This window comes from Anolis sagrei, chromosome 4 (genome assembly GCF_037176765.1).
Source record: "Anolis sagrei isolate rAnoSag1 chromosome 4, rAnoSag1.mat, whole genome shotgun sequence".
Classification (NCBI taxonomy): Eukaryota; Metazoa; Chordata; class Lepidosauria; order Squamata; family Dactyloidae; genus Anolis; species Anolis sagrei.
This window is the reverse complement of record NC_090024.1, coordinates 217,222,971-217,250,852: the sequence shown is the minus strand read 5'-3', so window position 1 is coordinate 217,250,852 and position 27,882 is coordinate 217,222,971. Positions and strand designations below refer to the sequence as shown.

Genomic DNA, 27,882 nt, shown 5'->3' with positions numbered 1-27,882 from the left:
GCATATTCTTATGCCAAGCCTTGGATCATCTCATTTTCCCAACACCCGAAGCTATATGTAATATTAATATACAGCATTCCAATTAGACTGATACGACCCTTGTAAACCCACTCTGAATGCCCACAGTGGGCTCCTCTTTAAGTCCAATTTGAGGGCCAGTTGCCTAGGCCTGGGGTAATTTTATTTTCCCACAATTTCTCCCCAACTAATGCCTCCCTCATTCACATCATTGCAGCAAATGCTCAGTTGAGGGGGAAAAAACCTGCCTGGGGCTTGGAAATTGTACTATTTTTTAACTAATGCTCCCAAAATCCCTCCATGCAACATAGCCACTGAAGAATTCTAGGGACTGTACTCCACAAAATTATCTTTTCCAACCTCTGGCTTTGACTGTAAAATAAGTAGTATTCTATATTTGATTTACTGAAGGAAGGAGGACAGGGAGCGCTTGATACATGTTAACACCTCTTACATCTATCTTTATTCTAACCATGTTTTAACAACTCTGTTTTGAAAGGCGGGGGGAACCCTGTTTTGCCAAGGGTAAAAAACTCTGGTTCAAACCACTAAAAAATGTTACATGATACTTAAAGCTATGCCTGTGCTGCAAAAATCCACAGAAGGTTAATTCTTTCACCACACAAGCAGGTATCACAGAGGTGTGAAAGGTGAGTCACAGGAGTCAGTCTCTGAATGAAACTTTTATGAGATCCCAGATCAAAATCTGGATACCAGACTTTCAGAATTGATTAGGGAAACTACATATTCAAAGTAATTCTTATTTAAAGAGAATGAGAAAAGATACAAAATATAATTACTTTGCCACAATTTTAAACTGTACTTGGGGGAACACTAATTTTTTCAGAACTTCATAAGAGGTCCCTTGGACCCCTTCTAGATAGCTATATAAAATCCACATTGGACTGGATTATATGGCAGTGTGGACTCAGATAATCCAGTTCAAAGCAGATATTGTGGATTTTTTTGTCATGTCAGAAGCAAATTGAGAATATACCCAAGTTGCTACTGGTGTGAGAGAATCCACCATCTGCAAGAACATTGCCCAGGGGATGCTCGGATGTGTTACCATCCTGTGGGAGGCTTCTCTCATGCCCCCGCATGGGAAGATGGGGCTGACAGATGGGAGCTCACCCTGTCTCGTGTATTCGAACCGCGACCTTCAGGTCAGCAGTTCAGCCGGCACAAGGGTTTAACCTATTGCACCACCGCAAGCCATTATTGTGGATTATCTGCCTTGATATTCTGGATTATATGGTTGTGTGAAAGTGCCCTCAGTGAAAATAATGTAACAGAAACACTTTCCTAAAATCTATCACTGCTTCTTCCCCTTTATTATTATGCATGAAGTGCAGAAGAGAGCTGTGTATCTCAAGACTGTGTACATGAGAAGTGGTTTTAGATAAGTATATTTTGTCTTAATCTGCGATATGAAAGAGACTTTTTACTGGACAGTGAATCCTTTGTTTCCTTTGCAAGATGTGCAAATGGATCAAGACATCTCATGTAGTCTGTTGAGGGACAACCTAAAAGACATACTATACATTCTCTGCCACAGTGTTGGTTCTGGCCTTTTTGAATGACTGGAAAGGAAAAGGATAATGGCAGCCCTGGGGTCTGATCTCCTGAGGTATTGCTGTTGCTTACTCCTCTCTGCAGAGTGACTCTTAACTTATCCACGGATCATATCAAAATCAATAAGTTTTGCCCTAAAACCTGCCCTTAACTTGTACATGAGGTCAATATATACACAAGTATATACAGCAGTCAATGTCACGTGTTTTGTCTGTGTCAGAAAACTAGGGCTGTAGGATTGTAGATCAAAGACTCTTGTGTTTGTCTCCTGTGCTTTCTGATTCATGGCAACCCTAAGGTGAACCTATCTCAGGCCAAGTTTATTGGCAAAATTTGTTCAGAGTGAGTTTCCTTTCTTCTGATACTGAGAAATGGAGACTTGCCCAAGGTCACCCAGTAGATTTCTCCAGTCGAACAGAAATGTGAACCCAATTTTCCAGTGTCCTCATCCATCACGCAAACCATTTCATCATTCTGCCTCTCTTCACTTAACTTATCCAGTGCTTATGTCACCAGAAGGAAGAAGCAAGAACCCCCACCACCCTCCACCATACTGGCCAATGTCTGCAGGTTTTACCTTGCATCTCTATAAAGAAAAGTTCAGAAAATTGAGATTTTAATATAATGAAGTGGCCAAAAATTTCCCTAAGGGAATCATGTGACTCTTCACATTTTTAACCCCAGCTCTTAGCAGACCACTAGATATGCTGGGCTATGGCTGCTAAGACTAGGGTTGCCAGATATGACTACCCTGGGTCCAAAAGTTGAGACTTGTGAACTTGCAATGCATGGAGGTGAACCTTCATGCATGCTAGGTTGATATTACAAGGAGTGGGCCTTGGTGATGTCATTAAGTATGATATAATTGCTCAGAGTATTTAAGTCAAATAAGGAAACATCTTATATCACAAATTAGGAAAATGTATATGCACTCCCGGGGAGCAGCTGAACTTGCTGACTTAAAGATTTGCAGTTCAAACCTGGGGAGCGGGCCGACCTCCCACTGTTAGCCCCAGCTTATGCCAACCTAGCAGTTCAAAAACATGCAAATATGAGTAGATCAAAAAGTACCACTTCGATGGGAAGGTAATGGTGCTCCATGCAGTCATGCTGGCCACATGACCAGGAAGTGTCTTCAAACAACGTAGGTGCTTTGGCTTAGAAATGGAGATGAGCACAACCCCCCAGAGTCGGAACTGACTAGACTTAATGTCAAGGAGAAACCGTTACCTTTTTATATGCGCACATACTTTGCAAAGTTGTTCTCTCACTGTAAGATTCTTTTCCCTTTCTTGCACAATTGAGAAGGTCCAGACCCTAAAATTTGGCAATCTTAATTGGGATTTGTAGTTCACTGACATTTTGTGACATTAAGTTGACTACACCCACATGTTCCTTGAGGGTTTGTATGGTTCACTCAAGAGATTCTTACAGTCAAGTCTGTATGAAATGGCTTCCTTTGTGGTCGCAAGCTTGAAAACCACTGTGCATGATTATTTTTATCAAGTCAAACTTTGGTCTTTGGCAGTTACAGCGAATGCATTAATGGTATTTTGCGGTTGTTAGTGGAAATCTGCTATTCCCCAAAATGACATGGCTTTTGACTAGCATTCTGTGACTTGGAACTTGAACTGCCTGGGGCAGTCCTTTTGCTTTCCACAGGATTTCAATTAGGCTCCTTTAGAATCAGGGATGTGAAGAATGCTCTCTGACCACCATGCACACATCAGTTCACCCAAGTCTTCTGATCAAAGCCAATCATTCATGCTGAATGGCAAGCACCCTAATTTGCTACTAGAGTGTGTTTTTAAAAATATATATTTAGAGATTTAGAAAAAAAATTCTCAAGATTCAGTGTTAAGAGAATGAATTAGAAAAAAAATACACCATTATGCAAATGCTGGGTTGCTTTTAGGTACCCAATACAACCATTTTGGCTGATTAAATTAAAATATGTTGGCAGTTCACTCGTCAATCTTTGCATATATAAAGTCTCTATATATGTATGTATGTATATACAGTATGTATACAAGTGGGTTCTCCTTTCTGGTGTTTTGTTGAGAGTGTGGATATTTGGATGAAACTGAGAATGAAAACCTGCTCCTCCTCTCTCTCTATAATGTGATTTCAATGTGATTTTCGAGCTTCTTGGATGGGGTTGGACTGGATGGCTCATGAGGTCTCTTCCAACTCTATGATTCTATGATTCTATATAGGAAGAGCATGTTTTCACTATGAATCTCATCCAAATATCTATGCATTTAACAAAACATCAAAAAGGAAAAATATCTTATATACAGCTATATGTATGTACACTAGTATTCACCAACTGGGAAGTGTATGTGTTTCTGTGCCTTAAGACTATATGTGTATAGAATTTTATGCCTATGGACCTTCCTTTCTAATACTTCAATGATGGAGCATGGAGTGTAAAGTTCCAAGGGATTGTGGTATATATCCAGGCTGGAAGAAATTAGGGTGAGTGGCACCAGAAGAGAAGACCTGTTTTTTGTATATAAGGTAGCTTTGCTTTTTGGGCAGCTATCTCCACCTATTGCCAGCTCATGCCTGTGTTTGGCACAGAAATGTTTGTATGTGTATTACACTTTGGTAATGTTGATCAACAGGAACAAGGGGAAAAACTGGAAATCCTGGAGTAAGAGCTTGACCTCAGCCTCATTTACCAACAGAAATCCCTTTCTGCCAGCAAAATTGCACTTCTGAAATCTATCAAGAGAGAAACTTCCTGCAGAACTGATCTGCTGGCTAATATTTTCAGAAAGAAAAGCAAACAATCGAGCCATCATGGAGCTGGCAAGATAAATCAGACTCAGATCTTCCCCAATACAGGAACATATTAGTTGGGTTAAGAAAGCACTTGTCAACTTGGGGGTCGAGACCCCTGGGGGGGTTGCGAGGGGGACGTCAGAGGGGTCACCAAAGACCATCAGAAACACAGTATTTTCAGTTGGTCATGGGGGTTCCGTGTGGGAAGTTTGGCCTAATTCTATTATTGGTGTGGTTCAAAATGCTCTTTGATTGTAGGTAAACTATACATCTGAGCAACTGCAACTCCCAAATGTCAAGGTTTAGTTTCCATAAAATCCACCAGTGTTCATATTGAGCATATTGAGTATCCATGCCATTTTGGTCCAGATCCATCACTGTTTGAGTCCACAGTGCTCTCTGGATGTAGGTGAACTACAACTCCAAAACTCAAGGTCAATGGCCACCAAACTTTTCCAGTATTTTCTGTTGGTCATGGGAGTTCCTTGTGCCAAGTTTGGTTCAATTCCATCATTGATGAAATTCAGAATGCTTTTTGATTGTAGGTGATCTATAAATCCCAGCAACTACAACTCCCAAATGACAAAATCAACCCCTCCCAACCCCACCAGTCTTCAAATTTGGACGTATTGGGTATTTGTGCCAAATTTGGTCCGGTGAATGAAAATACATCCTACATATCAGATATTTACATTATGATTCATAACAGTAGCAAAATTTATTTATTTTATTTTATTTATTTAGAACTTTTGCATCCCGTTCTTCTCTAATTACAGTTATGTAGTAGCAATGAAAATAATTTTATGGTTGGGGGTCACCACAACATGAGGAACTGCATTAAGGATTAGAAAGGTTGAGAATGACTGAGTTAAGATCACAGAATCATATAGTTGGAAGAGACCTCATGAGCCATCCAGTCCAACCCCCTGTCAAGAAGCAGGAAAATTACATTCAAAACACCCCCAACAGATGGCCATCCAGCCTCTGCTTAAAAGCCTCCAAAGATGAGTGCAGTCCTAAATAATTTCATTACAATTTCAATTGACAGTGTCAGTTCAGTTAGCTTTTGGCATCTTAACCAGTCAGAACTGTTATCTAAGGTAGTAATCTTATAATCCTATGCATACCTATCTGGGAGTAAATTCCAGTGAATATAATAGGATTTAATTCTTACATCCAGCCACTCTAGTTTTAGGCATTTGTTCTCCCAGCAGTGGAAAGCTATATTTGTTGAAGATTGCAATTCAGTCATGGCAGCTGATTTCTCATTTCTTCAGATGTGTAAGTCACATATTTGTGAGCAGAGGAGATTACTCTTCCTCTCAGCCAGTTGCCAAAGTAGCCAGACATATCAGTTGAGAATTTAATAGAAGAGTCCCTGTTGCAGACAATAAACGTTTCAAGTTTTCTCTGAGAAGTCTTTCAGGAAATCTCAGGAGACACATTGTATTTTGAACAAGCAAAGGACAACGTTGCGTGGAAGTCTTTAAAAAGAAGAGAAAAAAGCATTTGTAAAAAGAGAGAAAAGGAACTCCTTTCCTCCAACCCCTCGTTTTAAACATCGTCTGATGAAATACTTCTGAAAATGAGGCAAGGCATCCCTTTTTCCTTTCTTCTTCTTCTTTTTTTTTTACATAAAACTTATGCAAGTTTTCAACAATTCTTCCAGATGTCTAAACTTCTAAAGCAAAAGCCTATTCATTTAGGTAGATAGTGTCATTTTACTCCGAAATACCAAACTCTCCTGCCCACATTCCAGACAGGAATTCATATTTCACATGGGGCCAATTCCATCTCTGAAGTAAATCCACTCACTGTACTGAGCCACCCTCGGAGAGGGGCAAATGCCAAAGCTGAGCTCTCCAAGCAGTCAGAAGGCAAAGGCTCAGTGTTTCCTCACCAGTCCTTCACAGTAGCCTCAGGCTTGTTTTAACCACCAGCATTTACAAGATTTTTATTCTTAGAGGTCTGGCAATTCCCTGCATGAGATGCCGACAGAGTTCTGAAGGATAATTTATTGTGCTTCTTTTAACCCCTGAGTCTATGGGACAAAAGTTCCCTTGACTCCAGAAGTATGGAGCCAGGCCTTTCCTGTCTGCCTTCCCGATATTAAAATACTAGGGTTTTTCTGGTAATTGGGGCTCTGTGTTACATGCTTCCGCCCCTACATAGGAGCTCTTTCTGCCTACCGTTAGACATGCAATGGTTTTCTTCCAGTTATAGTTTACCCAATTACAGAAGAGTCTTTTACAGCACAGTCCCCATGCATACACCTCTCTATTCTGGTATCTGAATCAAGCATAACACATTCTCCTTTGAAAGGCATATGGCTATTTATGTGGAGTCGGGGGAATTAAGAGTGCAGCTACTTTGGCCAATTAATGCAGCTTGACCCCACTTCAACTATCATGGTGCAATGCCGTGGAATCATGAAAGCTATAGTTTTACAAGGTCTTCGGCCTTCTCTGCCAGAGTGCTGGTGTCTCACCAAACAACAAATCACACAATTCTGTATATGACTCATGCCCGGTAAAGTGGTGTCAAACTATTAATTCTACGGTGTACATGCACCCTAAAACATCTTTCTTAATCAAAGCTTATGAATTTTAATGAATTGGATCATTTTGGCACAGATATCCTCCCTACTGTATAGTTCTTTTGAAGATTGCTCTTGCTATAATGATCTGAAAATAATAGACGTCCATTTCCTCCCAATTATTATTTATTCATATATAAAAAATAGGCATATTTATTTCCCCAAAGACACATAATATTAGGAGGTGTGTGTGTGTGTGTCAGGAGTGACTTGAGAAACTGCAAGTCACTTCTGGTGTGAGAAAATTTGCCGTCTGCAAAGGCGTTGACCAGGGGACACCCGGATGTTTTTGATGTTTTACCATCCTTGTAGGAGGCCTCTCTCATGTCCCCACATGGGGAGCTGGAGCTGACAGAGGGAGCTCATCCACGCTCTTGCCAGATTCTAACCTTTGACCTGTCAGTCTTCAGTCCTGCTGGCACAAGGGTTTAACCCACTGGACCACCGAGGGCTTCTTAATATTAGGAGTACTTAGGTCCCACTGAAATAAAAAGGGCAAACTGTCTGTGATGAATAGACCAAGCTTGTATTTCCCAGTCTGGTGCCTTCTAGATGTTTTCAGTTACAACTCCCATCAGCCCAGCTAACACAATAATTGGGAGAGGCTTCCTGCACCTATTCACTTGGAAACAGACACAAAATGTGGCGGGGATTACTTCAAGGCCAATTTAGTAATATGTTTATGGTGGGTTTTATGCATTAATTATTGTGTGATTTAAGTTTGATTTGGTTGTATGTTTAATTGTGTTTCTTCTGTTGTAAGCTGCCCTGAGTCCTTTCGGGGAGAGGGAACGGGATATAAATAAAGCTTATCATTATTATTATTTGATACACAACAAGATTAGTACACAGCAAACAAGATCACTATCCTGGCTTTTGTATTAGATCACACATTGGACACTTCCCAAGTGTCCAGGACTGTATGATGTATCACTGGAAGTAGCCTTTTGCAGCTGACAGATAGTAATTTTGTCAGTGCCAAATGTTTTTAAGTGCAGGCCAAGGTCTTTAGGCACTGCACCCAGTGTACCGATCACCACTGGGACCACCTTTACTGCCTTGTGCCAGAGTCTTTGTAGTTCAAGAAGGATGATCATGATTGTGATGGTGATGGTGATGATGATGATGATGATGATGTTTGGGTTACTGTGAGTTGTCCAGGCTGTATGGCTATGCTCTAAAAGCATTCTGTCCTGATGTTTCACCCACATCTATGGCAGGCATCCTCAAAGGTTGTGAGGAATATTGGAAACTAAGCAAGGGAGGCTTCTATATCTGTGGAAGGTCCAGGGTGTGAGAAAGAACTCTTGTCTGTTGGAGGCAAGTGTAAATGCTGCAATCAATCTCCTTGATTGACATTGAAAAGCTTTGCAGCTTCAAGGCCTGGCTGATTCTTTCCTGGGGGAATGTTTTGCTGGGAAGTGTTAGCTGCCCTGGTTGTTTCATGTCTGAAATTCCCCTGTTTTTAGAGTATTGTTCTTTATTTACTGTCTTGATTTTAGAGTTTTTTTGTTCATGTTCACGGTTTCCTCCTATCTGTTGAAATTATCCACATACTTGTGGATTTCAGTGGCTTCTCTGCTAGGCCTTGAAGCTCCAAAGAGTTTCGATGCTAATCAAGGTGATTAATTGCAGTATTCATACTTGCCTCCAACAGACAAGAGTTTTTTCTCCTACCCTGGACCTTCCACAGATATATAAATCCACCCTTGCTCAGTTTCCAATATACCTCTCAACTTCTGATCATGCCTGGCATAGATGTGGGCAAAACGTCAGGAGAGAATGCTTCTGGAATATAGCCATACAGCTCAGAAAACTCACAGCAGTCCAGTGATTCTGGCCATGAAAGCCTTCAGTAACATGATGATGATGATTGTTGTTGTTACTTTAATGACACAAAAACACAATATGTCACAGCAAACGAGATCTATATGCTGGATTTCGTATACCAAAATCACAAGTTGAACATTTCCCAAGCGTCTAGGACTGTGTTGATGTATTTTCATATGACGTGTGCAGATCCAAGTAAGGTGGCCTTTTGCAGTTGACAAATCATGATTTTGTCAATGTTTATTGTTTCCAAGTGCCAATGATCACTGGGACCACCTGTACTAGTTTATGCCAGAGCCTTTGAAGTTTGATGATGATGATGATGATGATGATATCCATTAAATTCCTATGGGACTTAAACACAGCTAGCAGTTTACATTTTCTCTAATTGGTTAAGATCCCTAGTTACTCAGCACATTCTTTGAAAGGTTTGCTCTAGGGTGATGGAAGCAATTCTGCTATAGAGAAAATAAACAGCATAGGTATCATCACATCCTACAAGTACTTCGTTAATTCTGCTCTGGTCACATTGCTACATGTAAGAACAAGACACTGGAGTGACATAAGAACCTGGCAGAACAAACAATCTCCTATTCATGCAGCTAATTAATTGATTTTGCTTGTGCACTTACCAGACAGCATGCCAAAAGCAAGCAACTGCTTGTGCAAACATGCTTGCCATGTGTGCCGGCATTTACCTATTTAGTTACCTATTTTTCAGGCCCAATTTCAGTAAATGCACCACAGGTGTACAAGACTAAACAATCAGCCACAGACAAGGATCTGATCACTTCAAACAGCTTTTGTTCTGCTCTAAAGTATGTACCAGTCACAACTTTTCATGTAAAAGAACCAAGGATAGAAAGAAACATACCTTCTCATAGTAATAGCTTAAGAAAGCATTCAGCCTTCCAACAAGCAATAGCTATACTAATCCAGTTGCTTTTATTTAGTACTAATAGCAGATTGCCAACCATAGTTATAATATTCCAAGTTTCTGGACTGTTCAAAATATCTTAAATGGATCAAAGAGATCAACATTTTTTTTCTATTCTTATATATCAAAGCAAGATGATTTTAGGATTTTCACAAACCTATGGGATTTTTTTCTAGATTTTCATGCAATAACATATGGGATGGAAGTGGAGCGAGGCTGGAGCAAATGAGGAGGGCTTCCTTTCCAACCTACATATAGAAGTTAATTGCACTGATATTTAAATGTGACTTTAAATCCTCCCACTACTTTTAAAGTTTTAAGTTAATGGAAACTGGTGAAAACAGTACTGGGTTGCTTTGAGTTTTCTGGGCTGTATGGCCATGTTCCAGAAGCATTCCCTCCTGACATTTCGCCCACATCTATGGCAGGCAGAAGTTGTGAGGTCTGTTGGAAACTAGGCATGTGAGGTTTATATGTCTGTGGAATGCCCAGGGTGGGAGAAAGAACTATTGCCTGCTTGAGGCAAGTATGAATGTTGCAATTGGCCACCTTGTTTAGCATTGAATAGTCTTGCAGCTTCAAAGCCTGGCTGCTTCCCTTTTCCCAACAGCAGAGCAGTAACCTCAGTCGCCCCTATCCTGAAACCCTTTCACATTACACCATCATAGGATTGTGAATCCTCTTCAGTTGCCATGTCAACATACTATGGAATCTTGGAATTTGACATGTAGGAAAAAGTATTTAAAATTCCTCAACTAGAGAGCTTTAGTGCCAGACTACAAACTGAAGAATTTCTAGGATGTGCAGTGTGCTACAATTGTGCTATAACTGTATGGCATTAAGCCACAATTGGGAGCAGAGTGTTACCAATAGATCTGAGTGACTCCAATTAAAATCTCCACTCAGCTACAGAATTCACTGGGTACCCTTGTATCACTTACAAGATCACTAAGGCCCCTTCCAAACAGTTGTATAAAATCCACACTGAACTGGATTATATGGTAGTGTGGACTCAGATAACTCAATTCAAAATAGATATTGTGGATTATTCGCCTTGTTATTCTGGTTTATATGGCTGTGTGGAAGGCCCTAAATTTCAGGATAAAACTGGGGAGAAACGAAAAACAGCTGGAAAGAAGCAGAAGACACAAATATGACCATTAGTAAGTTAAACAGATACAAGTACTTTATGAAAGGAAGACGATAAACTCCTGCTCTAAAATTCTTCTTGACAGCTGTTTAAGACATACTGATTTGCTTACACATTCATTACTTCTGTGCATCAAAGACTTTTCAAAGACTGCGTACATCCCAAAGTGGCCTCTTGGGCATCCATCATAAGCAATGCAATACACTTTTTACACAAAAATTACAGGCCTGTAAGAAAACCAGGTGGCACAAAGTATCCCCAGGCCACATATCTGCATTTAGGAATATAACCATCAATACTACTTAGTATTTTAGCAGTGGCTGACTCCTAAAATTAGAGGATCAGTCTGGGACATCACTTCAAAAGTTGAGATTACAGAGGAAGACAAGGTGAGTTGATATTTGCCTTTTATTCCCTCCCCATTGAGCGATGTATATTCCATATATTATTTATTTATTATATTTATATCCCAACTTTCTCTACTCTGGAGGCCAGGAGAGAGGGGGCTGATCTAACTTCACTGCGTAGGGAGTTCCACAGCTGAGGGGCCACCACTGAGAAGACCCTGTCTCTCATTTCCACCAATCACATCTGCAAAAGAGGTGAGACCTAGAGCAGGGCCTCCCTGGACAATCTTAAACTCTGAGATGGTTCATAAGGGGAGATCCGTTTGCACAGGTAAGCAGGACCAGAACTGTTTAGGGATTTATAGGCTAAAGCCAGCACTTTGAATTGTGCTCGATAGCAGGCTGGCAGCCAGTGGAGCTGAAGTAACAGAGTAGTTGTATGCTCCCTGTACGCCGCTCTGGTGAGCAATCTGGCTGCCACCCGTTGGACCGCTTGGAGCTTCCAAACAGTCTTCAAAGGCAACCCCACGTAGAGCATGTTGTAGCAATCTATTTGAGATGTAACTAGAGTATGGACCACCATGACCAAGTCTGACTATTACACTAACTTGTGACTCTTAAGAACTGAGATTTCTTCTGTTGGTTTCAAATTCTTTTGTCGTACTAATATTTCAGGGTTTCGGGTATTTAAGGGCTGGCTTAAGCACAACAGGTTAATCAAGAATCACTTTGAGTCCCCCTCGGGGTGAGAAAAGCGGTATACAAATACTGTAAATAATAAATAAATAAATAAATAAATAAATAAATCACCACCTGCAATTGCAGTAAAACTTGCCAACGAAAAGGTTGACCTTTTGAAATTGGGTCAGGGTGAGCTCCTGACCTTCAAGTCAGCTCTCCACCCACCTAGCGGATCGAAAACAGCAATGTGAGTAGATGAATAGGAACCACATTAAGTGGAGAGGTATTTTAGGTATGGCATTCAGAGGAAAGTTTACAAACAAAGAAAGCACTTTGGCAAGGAGATGGAGCGACATCACCCCCCTGTGGTTGGAACCGAGCACAGCCTCCAATGATGCTAAATGAAGAGGAAAAGTCTATATATAACTGTATCTGTTGCCATTGTAAAATTGGCAATGAATGTTTGCCATATATCTGTTCTGTGATCTGCCCTGAGTCCCCTTTGGGGTGAGAAGAGCAGAATATGAGTACTGTAAATAAACAAATAAATAAATAAATTTTCCCCAAGCTCAACCTCCAACTCCATTTGACCTGGGGAGTCACCCACCCTTTAGCTTAGAGAAGGAGCTCCATCCACAGCAAGGCTGCCAGCTTCAGCCCAAGCATTTGTAGGCAAAACTGGGAAAGCTTTTTGTTTGAAAACTCAAGCTTCAGGAGGTAAGATGGAGAAGACCAAGTCCACTGATGGCCTGATTTTCTGCATACAGTGCTCTAAAACTTCCTGATACATCCAGAAGACAGTGCTTGAGATGGCAGGTAACTTTTAATTTGTAACAAGGTAGAAAACACTGAAGGGATCCAGCAAGGTTAGCCTGGATCAAAATTGGGCAAAGCTACCATTTGCTCACCTTCGGCAGCAACAGAAAATAAATATATGAAAGCAGCTTTCAAATATTGTCAATGGCTTTCATGGCCAGATCCACTAGGTTGTTGTGAATTTTCTGGGCTGTATGGCCATGTTCCAGAAGCATTCTCTCCTGACTCCACAACCTCTGAGGATGCCTGCCATAGGTGCGGGGTTTGTTTTTTTTTTTTTTTTTCATGTCAGGAGTGACTTGAGAAGCTGCAAGTCACTTCTGGTGTGAGAAAATTGGCCATGTGCAAGGACATTGCTCAGGGGATGCCTGGGTGTTTTTGATGTTTTACCATCCTTGTGGGAGACTTCTCTTATGTCCCCACATGGGAAGCTGAAGTTGACAGATAGGAGCTCAAACCTCATTCGAACCACTGACCTATCAATCAGCAGTCCTGCCAGCAAAAAGCATGACATGCAAGTGTGGAGAGGAGCAAACCACAGACCACATACAACAATGCAACCTGAGCCCTGCCACATGCACAATGGAGGACCTTTTTATAGCAACACCAGAGGCACTCCAAGTAGCCAGCTACTGGTCAAAGGACATTTAATAGAATGCAAAGACATTGCCCGGGGATGCCCGGATGTTTCTGAAGTTTTACCATCCTTGTGGGAGACTTCTCTCATGTCCCCGCATGGGGAGCTGAAGCTGACAGAGGCAGCTCATCCATGCTCTCCCCGGATTCAAACCCCGGTGGCACAAGGTTTAACCCATTTCGCCACCGGGGCAATGACATGAGAGAAGCCTCCTCGCAGGATTGCAAGACATCCGGGCGTCCCCGGGCAACGTCTTCGTAGACGGCTGATTCTCTCGCCTCAGAAGCAACCAGGGTCTGGTTGCTGATGACACGATAAATAAATACCGGGGGCTCAAGTGTGGGTGAAACATCAGGAGAGAATGCTTCTGGAACATAGCCATACAGTATGGAAAACTCACAACAACCCAGCTTTCAAATATCTAATGAGTTGCTATCAAAAGAGGATGCTGAACTATTCAGCAGGAAATCTGAGATGCAAATAATAAGTCACTCTGAACTGGATAGCTGAGGAATGTCAGGCAATCTATTTAGGAAATCAGAGCAATCCCTTGGAGAGATCTGCTGATGAATCCATCCATCAGCGGAACCTGGAAACATTATTTAGACGACAGCTCTGAACTCACCCACCCACCAAAGACATTATGGCCACTAAAGGATGTTGAAACTGCAGTCTTTAAAAGAATTAATATTTGCCAGCTCTACCATTCAAGGAGTTTAAGTCTACAGCAGGCATGGGCAAACTTGGGCTCTTCAGGTGTTTTGGACTTCAATCCCCATCCTTCCTAACAGCCTCAAGCCCTTCCTTTTTCCACTCAGCCACTAAATGATTGCAGCCCAATACCACTTTAACTGCCAGGGAATCCTGTGCTCTGTAGTTTGGTGGGGCACCAGCACTTTTTGGCAGAGAAGGCTAAAGACCATGTCAAACTACAGCTCCTGTGGTTCCATAGCATTGAGCTGTGCCAGTTAAAGTGGTGTCAAACTCCATTAACTCTGTGATGTAGATGTGTGAGGCATAGCCAAACTTGGGCCCTCCAGGTGTTTTGGACTCCAACTCGCACAATTCCTAACAACCTCAGGCCCTTTCCTTTTCCCTCTTAAGCAGTTGAGGTGGGAATGGAAGGGGCCTGAGGCTGTTAGGAATGATGGGAGTTGGAGTCCAAAACACTTGGAGGGCCCAAGTTTGGCCATGCCTGAGACATATGAGGGTTGAATGAAAAGTAATGCCTCCACCTTCATAACTCAACAGATGGAAGAACTGGTATATGGTAGGTACTGGCTTGTTCAGTAGACTCTGCTCTACAGTTCCATTTGGTGGGAAGCCTTAGCATTGAACAGTTGTGTTGTTAAAGTGCAAAGTATGAAACCCTGTGCAATGCGACTTAAGCAACATGCAGTCATTGATTTCTTGACAGCAGAAGGTGTCACCTCAACATCTTTAACCGTACTCACCCAACGATGCACAGTACTCACAACAATACAATCACCATAAACAGCTTGCATTCTCTCCTTTGGGGTGACACCTTCTGTTCTGTCAAGAATTCAATGACTGTATGTTAAGTCGCATTGACCGACCGTCTGCGCAGGGTTCCATACTTTGCACTTTAACAACACAACTGTTCAATGCTAAGGCTTCCTGCCAAAATGGAACTGTAGAGGAGAGTCTACTGAACAAGCCAGTACCTACCGCATATCAGTACTGCCATCTGTTGAGGAGTTACAAAGGTGGAGGCATTATTTTTCATTCAATCCTGGTATCCTAGGACATTGGTGCTTGAGACAGAAGAATCTCAAGAATGCCACCTTCTCACCTTACAAAAAATGCCCAGTCTCTCACTCACTCACTCACTCACTCACTCACTCACTCACTCACTCTCTAGCGCCCCCTGCAGTAAATCTCATGGACGTTCCAGAAAGACCACTCACCAACAGCGTCTCTCTCTCTGTTTTCTGCCCTTGCGATGCAAAAGGGAGGAATGGAAAGAGCCCTGGCTTCCCGTTCCAGGTATCAGCATCCCTCTCCCCAAAGTTTAGCCCTTCTCCCGCTCATCCCTTGCTTTCTCTATATGTGAAAAGGGGGGAACTACATGATCCCCATCCGCAGCTATGCTAAGGGGGAGTGGGAGCCCTCCGCCGCCTCTGTGGCGCTCCGTGGGGGTCTTCTCCTCCTCGTCCTCCTCCTCAGCCCTCTCTTCCTTCCTTCTTTCCTCCCTTCTTTCTCCGGCAGGTGCCCGTCCTTCCCCGGAGCCCCTCACTCACCTGGGCCGCCTGGAAGGGAGCGTGGAGAGAGAGACGCTGGACGCCACGAGGGACGGGACCAGGACCCCGCCGTGGGTCTGGCGCAGGTACAGGAGGCGAAGGAAGGAGGGAGAGAGTCAGTGAGGGGCGCGAAGGCAAGGCTTGGGCGGCTGGCCTGGACTCAGAGGAGCCGGAGCGGAGCGCGCCGCATTTAAGGATGCTGCGGGGGGGGGGGGGGGAGTGAGACTCGCGTGGGGCTCGGAGGCCACGCCCCCTCCTCCCGGGCCCCCTCCCCACCCTCTCCCCCCCCCCAACTCCTCCCCTAGGGAAACTTAAGGGTGTCCCGAGAAGCGCTGCATCAGAACAAGGGGAGAGCAAAGGAAGGTCTTGCTTGCTCTTCACTCTGGCGTTCGATGGAGCCAAGCAGCCAAAGGGAGAAACAATGCTCTGTTGTTTGTTTGTTGTTTTTCATGTCAGTACCTACTTGAGAAACTGCAAGTCGTTTCTGGTGTGAGAGAATTGGCCATCTGCAAGGACGTTGCCCAGGGGATGCCCGGATGTTTTTTTTTATGTTTTACCATCCTTCTGTGAGGCTTTTCTCAAGTCCCCGCATGGGGAGCTGGAGCTAACAGAGGGAGCTCATCCACACTCTCCCCAGATTCGAACCTCCAATCTGTCAGTCTTCAGTCCTGCCGGCACAAGTGTATATAACCCACTGCACCATCGGGAGCTTCTATTATGTTATTGTGCTCTTATTATGTTATTATGCTATTATTATGCTCCGAAATCAGCACAAGGAGCGGATTTCAGTCTCCAGACACCACCTGGGGTTTCTTTCCAGCCAAAAGTCTTCCTTCCAGAGAACTTGGAAGAACTAACACTTCTGGCTCCATCTCCATTGTACAGCAGATGCAGTTAGACACCGCTTTCATTGCCTCTGGCTCAGTACTGTGGAATCGTGAGAGTTGTAGTTTGGTGGGGCTTCTTCTTCAGGACGCACTGACAGAGAAGGCTCCAGTTCATCGCACTGATTCATGGCGTTCTACAGTGTGTAGATCAGGCCTAGGCAAACTTGGGCCCTCCTTCCAGGTGTTTTGGACTTCAACTCCCACCATTCCTAACAGCCTCAGGCCCTTCCCTTATTTATTTATTTATTTATTTATTATTTAAGATCCAACCAGTCCATCCTCCAGGAAATAAAGCCCGACTGCTCACTGGAGGGAAGGATACTAGAGACAAAGTTGAAGTACTTTGGCCACATCATGAGGAGACAGCAAAGCCTAGAGAAGACAATTATGCTGGGGAAAGTGGAAGGCAAAAGGAAGAAGGGCCGACCAAGGGCAAGATGGATGGATGGCATCCTTGAAGTGACTGGACTGACCTTGAAGGAGCTGGGGGTGGTGACGGCTGACAGGGAGCTCTGGCGTGGGCTGGTCCATGAGGTCACGAAGAGTCGGAGACGACTGAACGAATGAACAACAACATTTATTATTTGCTACATTTATATACCGCCCCTCTCAGCCCAAGGGCGACTCGGAGCAGTTAACAATAGGCAACAATTTGATGCCAGTGCATCAAACCCTAGCGGTTTACCTTTCCTTTTCCACCTCAGCTGCTTCAGCAGAAAGTTAAGGGCCTGAGGCTGTTAGGAATGGTGGGAACTGAAGTCCAAAACACCTGGAGGGAGGGCCACAGTTTTCCCATGCCTGGCGTAGATGCACCCTCAAAGAGTGCAAGAGCAAGTCCAATTTCGTAAGGAGCCCCCTGTGGCACACTAAGTTAAACCCTTGTGCCGAAAGGACTGCTGACCGACAGATCAGCGGTTCGAGTGCAGTTTGAGCAGATTGATCTCCCGTCTGTCAGCTCCAGCTCCCCATGCGAGGACATGACAGAAGACTCCCACAAGGATGGTAAAAGATCAAACATCCGGTCATCCCCTGAGCAATGTCCTTGCAGACAGCCAATTCTCTCACACCAGAAGTGACTTGTAGTTTCTCAAGTTGCTACTAACATGAAAAAAATCTCAGAAGAAAGGCAGGATATGAGTCAAATATTTGAATAAAAGAATACACAAGTACATGACATCATAAAAGGCCTACTTTTATGTTAGAAGTAGGTGTTTTGAAATATTTTTCCAGCTGTCCTGAAATGTATAGGTGTTAACAGACACTTAGAGAGCCAGCACTGTGTAGTGTTTTCAGCTCATAGAGGCTGGATCTACACTGCCCCATATTCCAGGATCTGATCCCAGATTATCTGATTTGAACTGGATTATATGAGTCTCTACACCAGTGGTTCCCAACCTGTGGTCCCCAAGAACAAGAATATGGTCTGCAGGGTCACCATTGCCTCGAAACCATATGGCAACAAGAGCAACTGATCTCGCAAAACCTTCTTATAGTGCCAAGGTAACAGGGATGTCAGGAGGGGAGAGGCTGACTACCCATGAAAGATTACTTCTACCACATCAGCTCTAGGTTATTAAATATAGTTTTCTGTGGGTGAGCAGATGATGACTACTGGATGGCATATGTTCTGGACCTGATGTAGTCTATCCAATGCAATTTTCTGAATCAGCACCACAAATAACCAAACCAAATCTAAAGTTGACTAAATACTCATTCATAACCCTTTTGGTACTAATGCTAGAGAGTGGTCCTTGGTCAAAGTGGTCCTGGCCCAAAAAAAGGTTGGGAACTACTAGTCTACATTCCCAAATAATCTGGGATCAGATCCTGGGATATAGGGTGGTGTAGATCCAGCCAGAGTTATCATAAGCCAGAAACAACTTGTAAATACACAACATCAGATAGATCCATACATTTTAAAACTCTAATCTGCAGCCTTTTAAATCATCCTGAAAGGCTGACAGGTTGATTAAAGGGCACCATGAGTTTCGCTGAATACATATTGTTTACTTCCACATGAATTTAAGAATCAGATCAAAAGCCTATCTACTAGGCATTCCCTTCTTCACCAACTGGCAATTTCACTGTCCTTTTCACAGCCCATCAAAAACGGCCCATTCCCCTGGGTACCAGCCCTGGTACCAAAAGCAACGGGTTGGAAATATTCAGTATAGCGACACTTCGGCACTAGGAATCGTGGTTTCTCAGTCTTTAACCCTTGTTCTGGGGCATACTCCTCAATCCAGGAGACACTATATTAGCAAGAGAGAGCCCTGATCCTCCTTCCCTTTGTGAAGGGTCCCATCCGTGGGGCTGCCTAATCGAAAAATTGATTTAAGGCTACACAATATGGCCACAGCCCGCCAATTGTTAACGTTTTTTTTTTAACGGTTTCCATTTCAAATAAAGGCTGATCTGCAAAATCTAAATTAACATTTTCCCCTTTCCAGGACATATGGGAGAGTTATTATACACAATATATATATTGTGATGTCATCTCACACACACGATTGTCCTATTTGGTCAGCGCGACACACTCGACCAGGGCTGACCCCTGGCTGGCCAAAATAATTTTAAATTCAAAAGCGTCTCATCCCCGAGACAGGGGCTAGAGACAACAACATGCTAGTGGTGGCCTCTAAGGCTCCAGAGTCACCATTGGTGATTTATATCAATGGGCATAGAGGGACTGAATGCTTTCAAAATACAATGTATTTTCACTTTGGTGTTTGTATTATCCTGGAGCTTAGTGTAATGGCTGCTGTCAATACATATAGCCAGATAATTTCAAGAGAGATCACGTGGTGAGTCCAAAGGAGAGGGGCACAAGGAAGGGGCACCCAGTGTATCTCAAGAAAGGTTTGAATGGAGATAAAGGGACTCATCCTAACAAAATCGACACCGTATCTATTGATTTGACTCGGGCTGACCCAAGTATTCGGGACTACCTAAATACTACAACCTTACCATCAATGATAAGTCAAGCATGCAATATGGTCCTTAATCCAACCACTGGGAGCCCCTTACACTTGACCTTCAACGGGCCTCAGTTAACCAGGGACGGAGATCTTTTAAAGAAACGCCTTAAAACTCTTGATGATGCTCGGTGGTTCTTAGGCTGGGCCCTTGGTCTTTGAACCCCGGACATTTTTCCTGGGCAAAATCCTGTAGAAATGAAACAACAAGGATAGGGATGTTAGTTGTTCGCATCATAGTCACCCAGTGACATGAATTATATAACTCACAACTGCCGCTGTAGTCAGCCCCGTGACACACATTCACCATTCAGCTTCGTTCTATGTCGGAGTGAGGAACCTTTGACAAGATAACAATGTTTAGTTATAATAAATCAGTCACTGTCTAGGTGAACGCTAATTTTTTTTAATGATGAGCAACAATTATTATCTGAGGCCATACAGTGGTTAGGATGGGGACAGTCCCTTTAACCTAGGGATTGGGCACCATCCCATTATCATTATCATATTGGTTAAGTAAGATTAGCTGTATCTTATTAATATTCATGCATGAAGTTATATATAATCATAAACTCATAGAGTTGGAAGAGACCCCCATGTGCCCTCCAGTCCAACCTCTTTGTCGAGAAGCTGGAAACATCCCGGGCGTATGGCCATCTAGCCTCCGTGTACAATTCTTCAAAGAAGGAACTTCAACCACGGGTCGTATGATACTAATCATCATTTCAAAGCTGAAGAGCCAGCGTTGTCCATAGACACCTCCAAGGTCATGTGGCCAGCATGACTGCATGGAGTGCTGTCTCCTTACCACTGGAGCGGTACCTATTGATCTAATCGTATTTGCATGTTTGACTAGTAGGTTGGCAGAAACTGGGCTAAAAATCCAGTTGTGTCAAACTCTGGGGTATGATGACCATCTCTACTTCAAAGCCGAAGAGCCAGCATTGTACATATACACCTCCAAGGACATTTGGCCAGCATGACTGCATGGAGTGCTGACACATTACCACCAGAGCAGTACGTATTGAAATACTCGAGTTTGTATGTTTGAACTAGTAGGTTGGCAGAAGCTGGGGCTGACAGCGGAAGCTCACGCTGCCCCAGAATTTGAACCTGTAACCATTCAGTCAACAAACTCTTCAGCTCAGCACTTTAAACTGCTGTGCCACTGCAGTCACCATATATACCTATTGGCCCCGGGGGGGGGGGGGGGGGGCTTGTCGTTATTGTCATTATTGTTGTTGATATTATATATATATATATCCCAATGACCATTCGTTTGTATTTAGTACAGTGAAACTTTAAAGTTGATTGAAATATCGTAAGGTTTGATTCAGGGCCTAGGCCCCGGTCCTTATTCATTTGTATCAATGTTGTTATAAATCATTATAGTAAAGTCTGTTTGCTATATTTCCTGAGTAATTGACAGCAAACTAACATGTAGGCCATCTAATTGTCAGAGGTATACCGCTCCCTAGATCTGAACCTGAGGCCTTTCGGTCAACAAGCTCAGGATCTCAATACTCTATCGCATTATATAACCGGGGACACTATATATACACAACTATTGTGCAGATTTTGAGGAAGAGCCAGCTTAAACTCTTTGAAAGAAAGCAGGATATAAATATAACATATACACAATATGTGTGTATAGCAGTTATGGATCCCCCAGCTATCCAGCACAATAGATGTGTAGAAACTCTGACTATGTGTGATCCACAGGGTGAGAGAGAACATATGTGAAAAATGAAGGGAAGGAAACATTAATATTAATATTCAATGGCCGAATCAAGTGCTCTACTGCACTTGGCAGTAAATAGGCAGTAAAAAAAGAGGGGGGGGGAACACACATAGTCCGGAGCGCAAAGATGGCTGCCAGGTCTGTGTCAACAAAATGGCAGCCAGCCCTAAAGCAAGATAGCGGCCCACCATGTGGCCAAGATGGCTGCCGGGTCAGGGAGCTAAGATGGCCGCCAGAGGTGCAGCCTAACCCGCCATTGTTCACACAGTCCACATGTCAATGGACATGCGCCTGGTGCACAACAGGTTTAATAGGAGCATAGTGTCTAGGTCCAGGGAAGTAATGCTACCCCTCTATTCTGCTCTGGTTAGACCAAATTCTTGGCACCACAATTCAAGAGAGATATTGACAAGCTGGAATGTGTCCAGAGGAGGGCGACTAAAATGATCAAGGGTCTGGAGAACAAGCCCTATGAGGAGCGGCTTAAGGAGCTGGGCATGTTTAGCCTGAAGAAGAGAAGGCTGAGAGGAGATATGATAGCCATGTATAAATATGTGGAAATCTCCAGTACCAAGTCCCAGAAGCACCTTATTAGAATTAAGATCGCCACACACTGCACACTGCACTTGTCCTATAATCCTTACATATCACCTGTCACATCAGCACTTTTAATCCTGTACCCTTTACTCTGGCCCGGCCCAGTTTTGTCGTGTTTCAATGTATTGTTTATTGCTTGTTGTTTTGTTGTTTTAATACTGCTTTAATTGTTTTAATTTGCTTTAGGTGTATTGTTATGTTGTGTATTGAGGCCTTGGCCTTTGTAAGCCGCATCGAGTCCTTCGGGAGATGCTACCGGGGTACAAATAAAGTTTAATAATAATATGTGAGAGGAAGCCACAGGGAGGAGGGAGCAAACTTGTTTTCTGCTTCCTTGGAGACTAGGACGTGGAACAATGGCTTCAAACTACAAGAGAGGAGATTCCATCTGAACATGAGGAAGAACTTCCTGACTGTGAGAGCTGTTCAGCAGTGGAACTCTCTGCCCCGGAGTGTGGTGGAGGCTTCTTCTTTGGAAGCTTTTAAACAGGGGCTGGATGGCCATCTGTCAGGGGTGATTTGAATGCAATATTCCTGCTTCTTGGCAGGGGTTGGACTGGATGGCCCATGAGGTCTCTTCCAACTCTTTGATTCTATGATTCATGGCTCACCCTGCCAACCCCGGTGGGCAGCCCAACACGCAGGCAGTGAAGAGACAGTCCCCGTGACAAGAAAGGGGGCAAGCACCAGAAAGGAATAGGGAGGAGGGGGAAAGGAAAGCCCCTCCCCTGTAGAAACAGCTCAGCCACCCCTCAGGAGGCAGAGAGAAAGGCTTCCCTCATTGTGTGGGAAAGCAGAAGGGGATGCCCCAACAGGCACTACCCCTCGAAGCTCCACTTTCTGAGCCAATTAAGGCCCAGGCCACCATGCAGGAGGCAGCCAGCCACTCACTCCAGAAGCAGCTGGCCAAGCACACGAACTCGGCATGAAGGTGCAGACACACCCAGCACTGGTAGCTGGGGAAAGGCCACCCTGCTGGCCGGAGCAGGCCCAGGGTGGCACTAAAAGGGACAACCCACTGATGGAGGAGCGAGATAAAGCAGTGTGCGCACATGCGCCAAAAGAAAGGCTAGGCCGGCTTAGGCCCCGTGAGCTCCGGTCAGGGGAGAACTGTGAAGGCCCACTGCTCCGCTCTCAAGATGGCGGCGTCACAAGCACGCCGCAAGAGCAAGCAGGAGACGAGGGAGGAAGGTAGGGAGAGCATCCGCCCAAGGAATTATTATTATTATTATTATTATTATTATTAAACTTTATTTGTACCCCGCTAGCATCTCCCGAAGGACTCGATGCGGCTTACATAGGCCAAAACACAACACAACAATACAACACCTAAAGCAAATTAAAAACAGTTAAGCAATAGTAACAACAAGCAATAAACAATACATCAAGACACTATAAAACTGGGCCGGGCCAGAGTGATGGGTACAGGATTAAAAGTGCTGATTTGGCAGGAGGTATGTAGGATTATAAGGTAAGTGCAATGTGCGGTGTGCAGCAATCTTAGTTCTACTAAAGTGCTTCTGGGACTTGGTATTGGAGATTCTTAATCTGGGAAGGCACATCAGAACAGCCAGGTCTTCAAGTTCTTTCTAAAGACTGCCAATGTAGGGGCCTGTCTAAGATCTTTTGGGAGGGTTTTCCAGAGTCGGGGGGCCACCACGGAAAAGGCCCTGTCTCGAGTCCCCACCAAACACGCCTGCGACGCAGGCGGAATCACGAGCAGGGCCTCTCCGGATGAACGGAGGAAGGGGCTAAAATAAGGGCCGAGGAGGGAAATGGCACCCGGTTGGGGCGCCAAGGCAAGGGAACCGCCTCCCCCCAAGGGCCCAGAGCCAGACCTCAATGCGACCTCCCTCGTCGAGGAAGGGGGCGGGCCAGTGCTAAGAGCCTGGCACCACCCCCTGTAAAGTAGTCCCAGCCGGAACTATATTCGCTCACTTTGTGGGAAGAATCAAACTGCTCCACCATCTCCACTGCGCGGAGATGGTAAAGCTTCTTGTAAATGCCCAACTGGCATTGTAGTTCACTTTTATGTGAGAAATTTAAAAACAAGAGAAAGATTTTATTGGAGGAAGACCATTCTTACTTGTGATATAATGCCTTTATTTTGCATCCCTCCCATTGATGCATCACTGAATTTAACTCTCTATCTTACTCTCTCCAAAACTATATATACATACACATACTGTCTCTGCTATTGGAGGCAACACATTACCATCATAACCAGTAACTATTGAGGGCTGTATCCCTCCATTCATGCCTTATACCCCCCTGTTGTACTCACTGTCAGGATGACTTAAAACAGTTTAGATTACAGTGTAAAAATCCAGACTCACAGTAGATTGTAAAAGAAGAAATACAATAAATCATGGCACTGCTGTTACACTCTTTGCTTTGCTCCAAATTGCTCAACAGACTCAAGAACATCCGCCAAGGTCTCTGTCATTCATCCCTTCCCCTTACACCTGGTTTGGATGCATAAGCACCATGCACATACATATAACAGCTTCACACTAAGGCAATAGCGTTCTTGTGTCTGCTGGGAATGAAGGGAGAGGAACATACAAAAAAATCAGACTTCCTTCTTCTTCTTCTTTACTCATCCTATGATTTTTCTCATTGCTTAGAGACCCACAGAGACATAGTAATGAAAGCCCAGCCAGTACCCTGAGACTTGGCAACCTTGGTCTTGGCTGATTTTAGACTTCAGCCACCTCACCTGGGCTAAATAGAAGTGATCATGTGCATCAATGTGAAAGGAATCAGGCCCAGAACTTGCTGCAGTCCATGTGATTCCTGCGAAAGTAAACAGTCAACTTGGCACAAATCATATGCATCCTGTCCTGAGAGCATTTGATCGGTCAGCTCATGAACCGAACTTGAATAGCATTTCATTACTTTTCTCAGATATCTGTTTACTTACATGGAATTTCCTTGGCAGGTCACAATCATACCTTCATTTAATTATACTTGACTTCTTCGTGTTCATGCTTGTGCAGAAGAGGGTGGCAAGGAAAGCTGTGCTCAGGTGGAAATATCAATCATGAAATGTGTCAATCAAAATCTAACTTTACATAATTTAAAAACTCTACACCTTCTCAGCATGTTATCCACACTTCTCAATAGACAGGAAGAGGGTTATTTTTCTTCTTTATACCACTGTTGATATGTGTTTGGAAATATTCTTTAACAGTGAAGGAACACATCAAGTGGCTTGTAGGGAGAATAAAAGAACAAAAGCCAGTCCAGAAGCTTAAGAAGCAAAAACCTATAAGAATTGAGATTTCAGTTGACAAGCATACATCTGTTGTGGTTTGGTGTGTGTGTGTGTCAGGAGCAACTCGAGAAACTGCAAGTCACTTCTGGTGTGAAAGAACTGGCCGTCTGTAAGGACGTTGCCCAGGGGACGCCCAGATGTTTTTGATGTTCTAACATCCTTCTGGGAGGCTTCTCTCATGTTCTTGCATGGGGAGCTTGAACTGACAATGGGAGCTCATCTGCACTTTTCCCGGATTCAAACCTCTGATCTATTGGTCTTCAGTCCTGCTGGAACAAGGGTTCAACCCACTGCACTACCTGGGGCTCCTATCTATTGTGGTGAGAATCTATCTGTCGATTGATCTAATATCCTATCTTTCTCCTGTCATAGTATTCAAACTGGATCCAGCTACTTTCTTAAAAGTACAGTTTTAAACAATGCCTTCAGGAAGACTTAAATGCCTCACTAAAATCCTAGAGTTGCTGCCAGTCATATTGACAGTCCTGAACTAAGTAAACAGATAGCCTGATTTTATGTGTGCCTGCGTGCCAGGCAGCTTTCTATATACCTGTGTGTCAGATACACAAATGCCCAAATCCTGGCTAAAAGCACTAAGACCCCCACCATGCTGAAAACTTGACATAGTGCAGGCATGGCAACGTAATAATATAACACAATATTGAAAACTTTGTGTGAATTCAGTATAATAAATGCCTGAAGTAATGAATTATTGCCTGCAACTCTAAGCTAATATAATGTGCCAGAAAAACTAAGTCTGGTTTTTAAAATTCTTTCAGCAACTGCCCATAGATATTGTTGAATGTAAATTTAAAACAGATGACGGGCTTTGGGTGGTCTCCATGAAGTCTGGACTGTGGGATACCATGTTTAAAAAGGAGCATCAAAACAATTCAGGGAAATGTTTACATGCCAGAAATGGTTGGGTAGCAGTGGAATGACAAAATGAATGGCCCAGACCTGAATTTTCATTAAAAAGCAAGATGTCTAAACTGAGACTGTTATACTTTGGATACACCATGAGACAATAGTACTCATTGGAAAAGGTTATAATCATATTTATAATCAAAAAGAAAGATCACATTTCAGATTTTAAATTGCAACATCACCTTCCAATCAAAGAAGTCTCAGGTTTTTGTAGGATTTATTTATTTATTGTGTCAGAAGCAAAATGACCACAAAGTTAAAAAAACTTGGCATTTTACTAAATTTCCTTTGACCTGAAGCTGACCACTTCACGTGCCTCTGGTGTCGCTGTAAGAAGGTCCTCCATTGTGTTTGTGGCAGGGCTCAGGTTGCATTTTAGTCAGTGGTCTGTGGTTTGCTCTCCTCCACATTCGCATGTCATGGACTTCACTTTATACCTCAATTTCTTAAGGTTGGCTCTGCATCTCGTGGTGCCACAACACAGTCTGTTCAGTGCCTTCCAAGTCACCCAGTCTCCTGTGTGCCCAGGAATGAGTTTCTCACCCAGTATCAGCCACTGATTGAGGTTCTGGGTTTTAGCCTTGCTTGCTGAGGCGTTACTGCAAGTATCTCTGTAGATCTTAGGAAACTATTTCTTGATTTAAGACGTTGGCATGCTGGCTGATATCCGAACAGAGAATGGGACAGACATGTCAGTGCCTTGGTCCTTTCATTACTGGCTGCTACTTCCTGACAGATATCAGGTGGTGCAATACCAGCTAAACCGTATAATTTCTCCAGCTATGTTGGGCATAGATATCCTGTGATAATGTGGCATATCTCTTTAAGAGCAACATCCACTGTTTTAACATATTGAGATGTATTGCACACTGAGCATGGGTATTCAGCAGCAGAGTAGCAAAGTGTAAGGGCAGATGCCTTCACTGTATCTGGTTGTGATCCCCAGGTTGTGCCAGTCAGGTTTTGTATGATGTTAATTCTAGCACCCACTTTTTGCTTGATAGTCGATTACGTTTTGTAGAATGTGATGGCTGGGTTCTTAAAGGTCCCTCATTCATAGGGTTTCTGTAAGTTGAAAGCTTACAGAAAGCTTCTGTAAGTTGAAAGCGCGACAGAAAATTACAACAAAGAAAAGGAAATGAAAGGATAGATGTAAATACCTTGGGGAAGTTGATTTGGGCAGTTACTTCTCCGAGAATCCCCCAGCCATCATTACCAGTTGGAACCCAAAAAGTTTTAATCCACAAATATTAACTGAGAATAGATGTACCCCATTGTTTTGGCATAATAAATGAAATGCTTAAAATCATATATCAAAAAATAAGCCACAGGCTGGAAACTAAGAGTTTTCAAATGAGATGAAGGCGGAATGCCAGAAACATTGTTTTTTTTTATGGTGCACACAGTACATTTTCAATTTTTTCTGCTCTTTGAACAGTGTATGCAGGCTTTTCAGCAACACACAATCTTGCACAATTTGGTGATTAAGTTAATAGTGGGGTCTGTGTGCAAAGCAGCAGGCAATTATGATTCTATAAAACCATCCTCAAGATCCAAATTATCATGATTTTCACAGTTTGCCCATGCACAGATGTTCTTGCTTTCCAAAAAGTTTTGGAAATGAGGAAGAGATATGTTAGATGGTGGCATGGGAAAGTGTAACCTTTTGCCTTCACCATTGTTCTAATCAAACCAATCTTCCCTGTCCCTGCTACTGGTGATGGAAGAAATGTTTCTGTTTTCAAGGCTGGAAAGCAAAGACCTACACATGAACATTATTATATTGAAGTCTATTTATGTTTTGGAAATATGGTCAGCTTATATTGATGCACATGCCCAGCAC

The 27,882-nt window shown here is 43.3% G+C and overlaps 2 protein-coding genes across 2 annotated transcripts in view; one reads left to right on the top strand and one right to left on the bottom strand.

Annotated features, from left to right (window-relative positions):
• The window catches only part of MATN4 (matrilin 4), a 55,846-nt gene extending 40,029 nt beyond the window's left edge, over nucleotides 1-15,817 (bottom strand). The window contains exon 1 of the mRNA XM_060772204.2: nucleotides 15,636-15,817. The gene's annotated coding sequence lies outside the window, so the exon portion shown is untranslated. The remainder of the gene's footprint in view (nucleotides 1-15,635) is intronic.
• RBPJL (recombination signal binding protein for immunoglobulin kappa J region like) overlaps nucleotides 8,066-27,882 on the top strand; it is a 44,290-nt gene continuing 24,473 nt past the window's right edge. Inside the window, exons 1-3 of the mRNA XM_067467111.1 lie at nucleotides 8,066-8,124; nucleotides 15,257-15,381; nucleotides 15,604-15,721. Coding sequence (XP_067323212.1) covers nucleotides 8,066-8,124; nucleotides 15,257-15,381; nucleotides 15,604-15,721 — 302 coding nt within the window. The remainder of the gene's footprint in view (nucleotides 8,125-15,256; nucleotides 15,382-15,603; nucleotides 15,722-27,882) is intronic.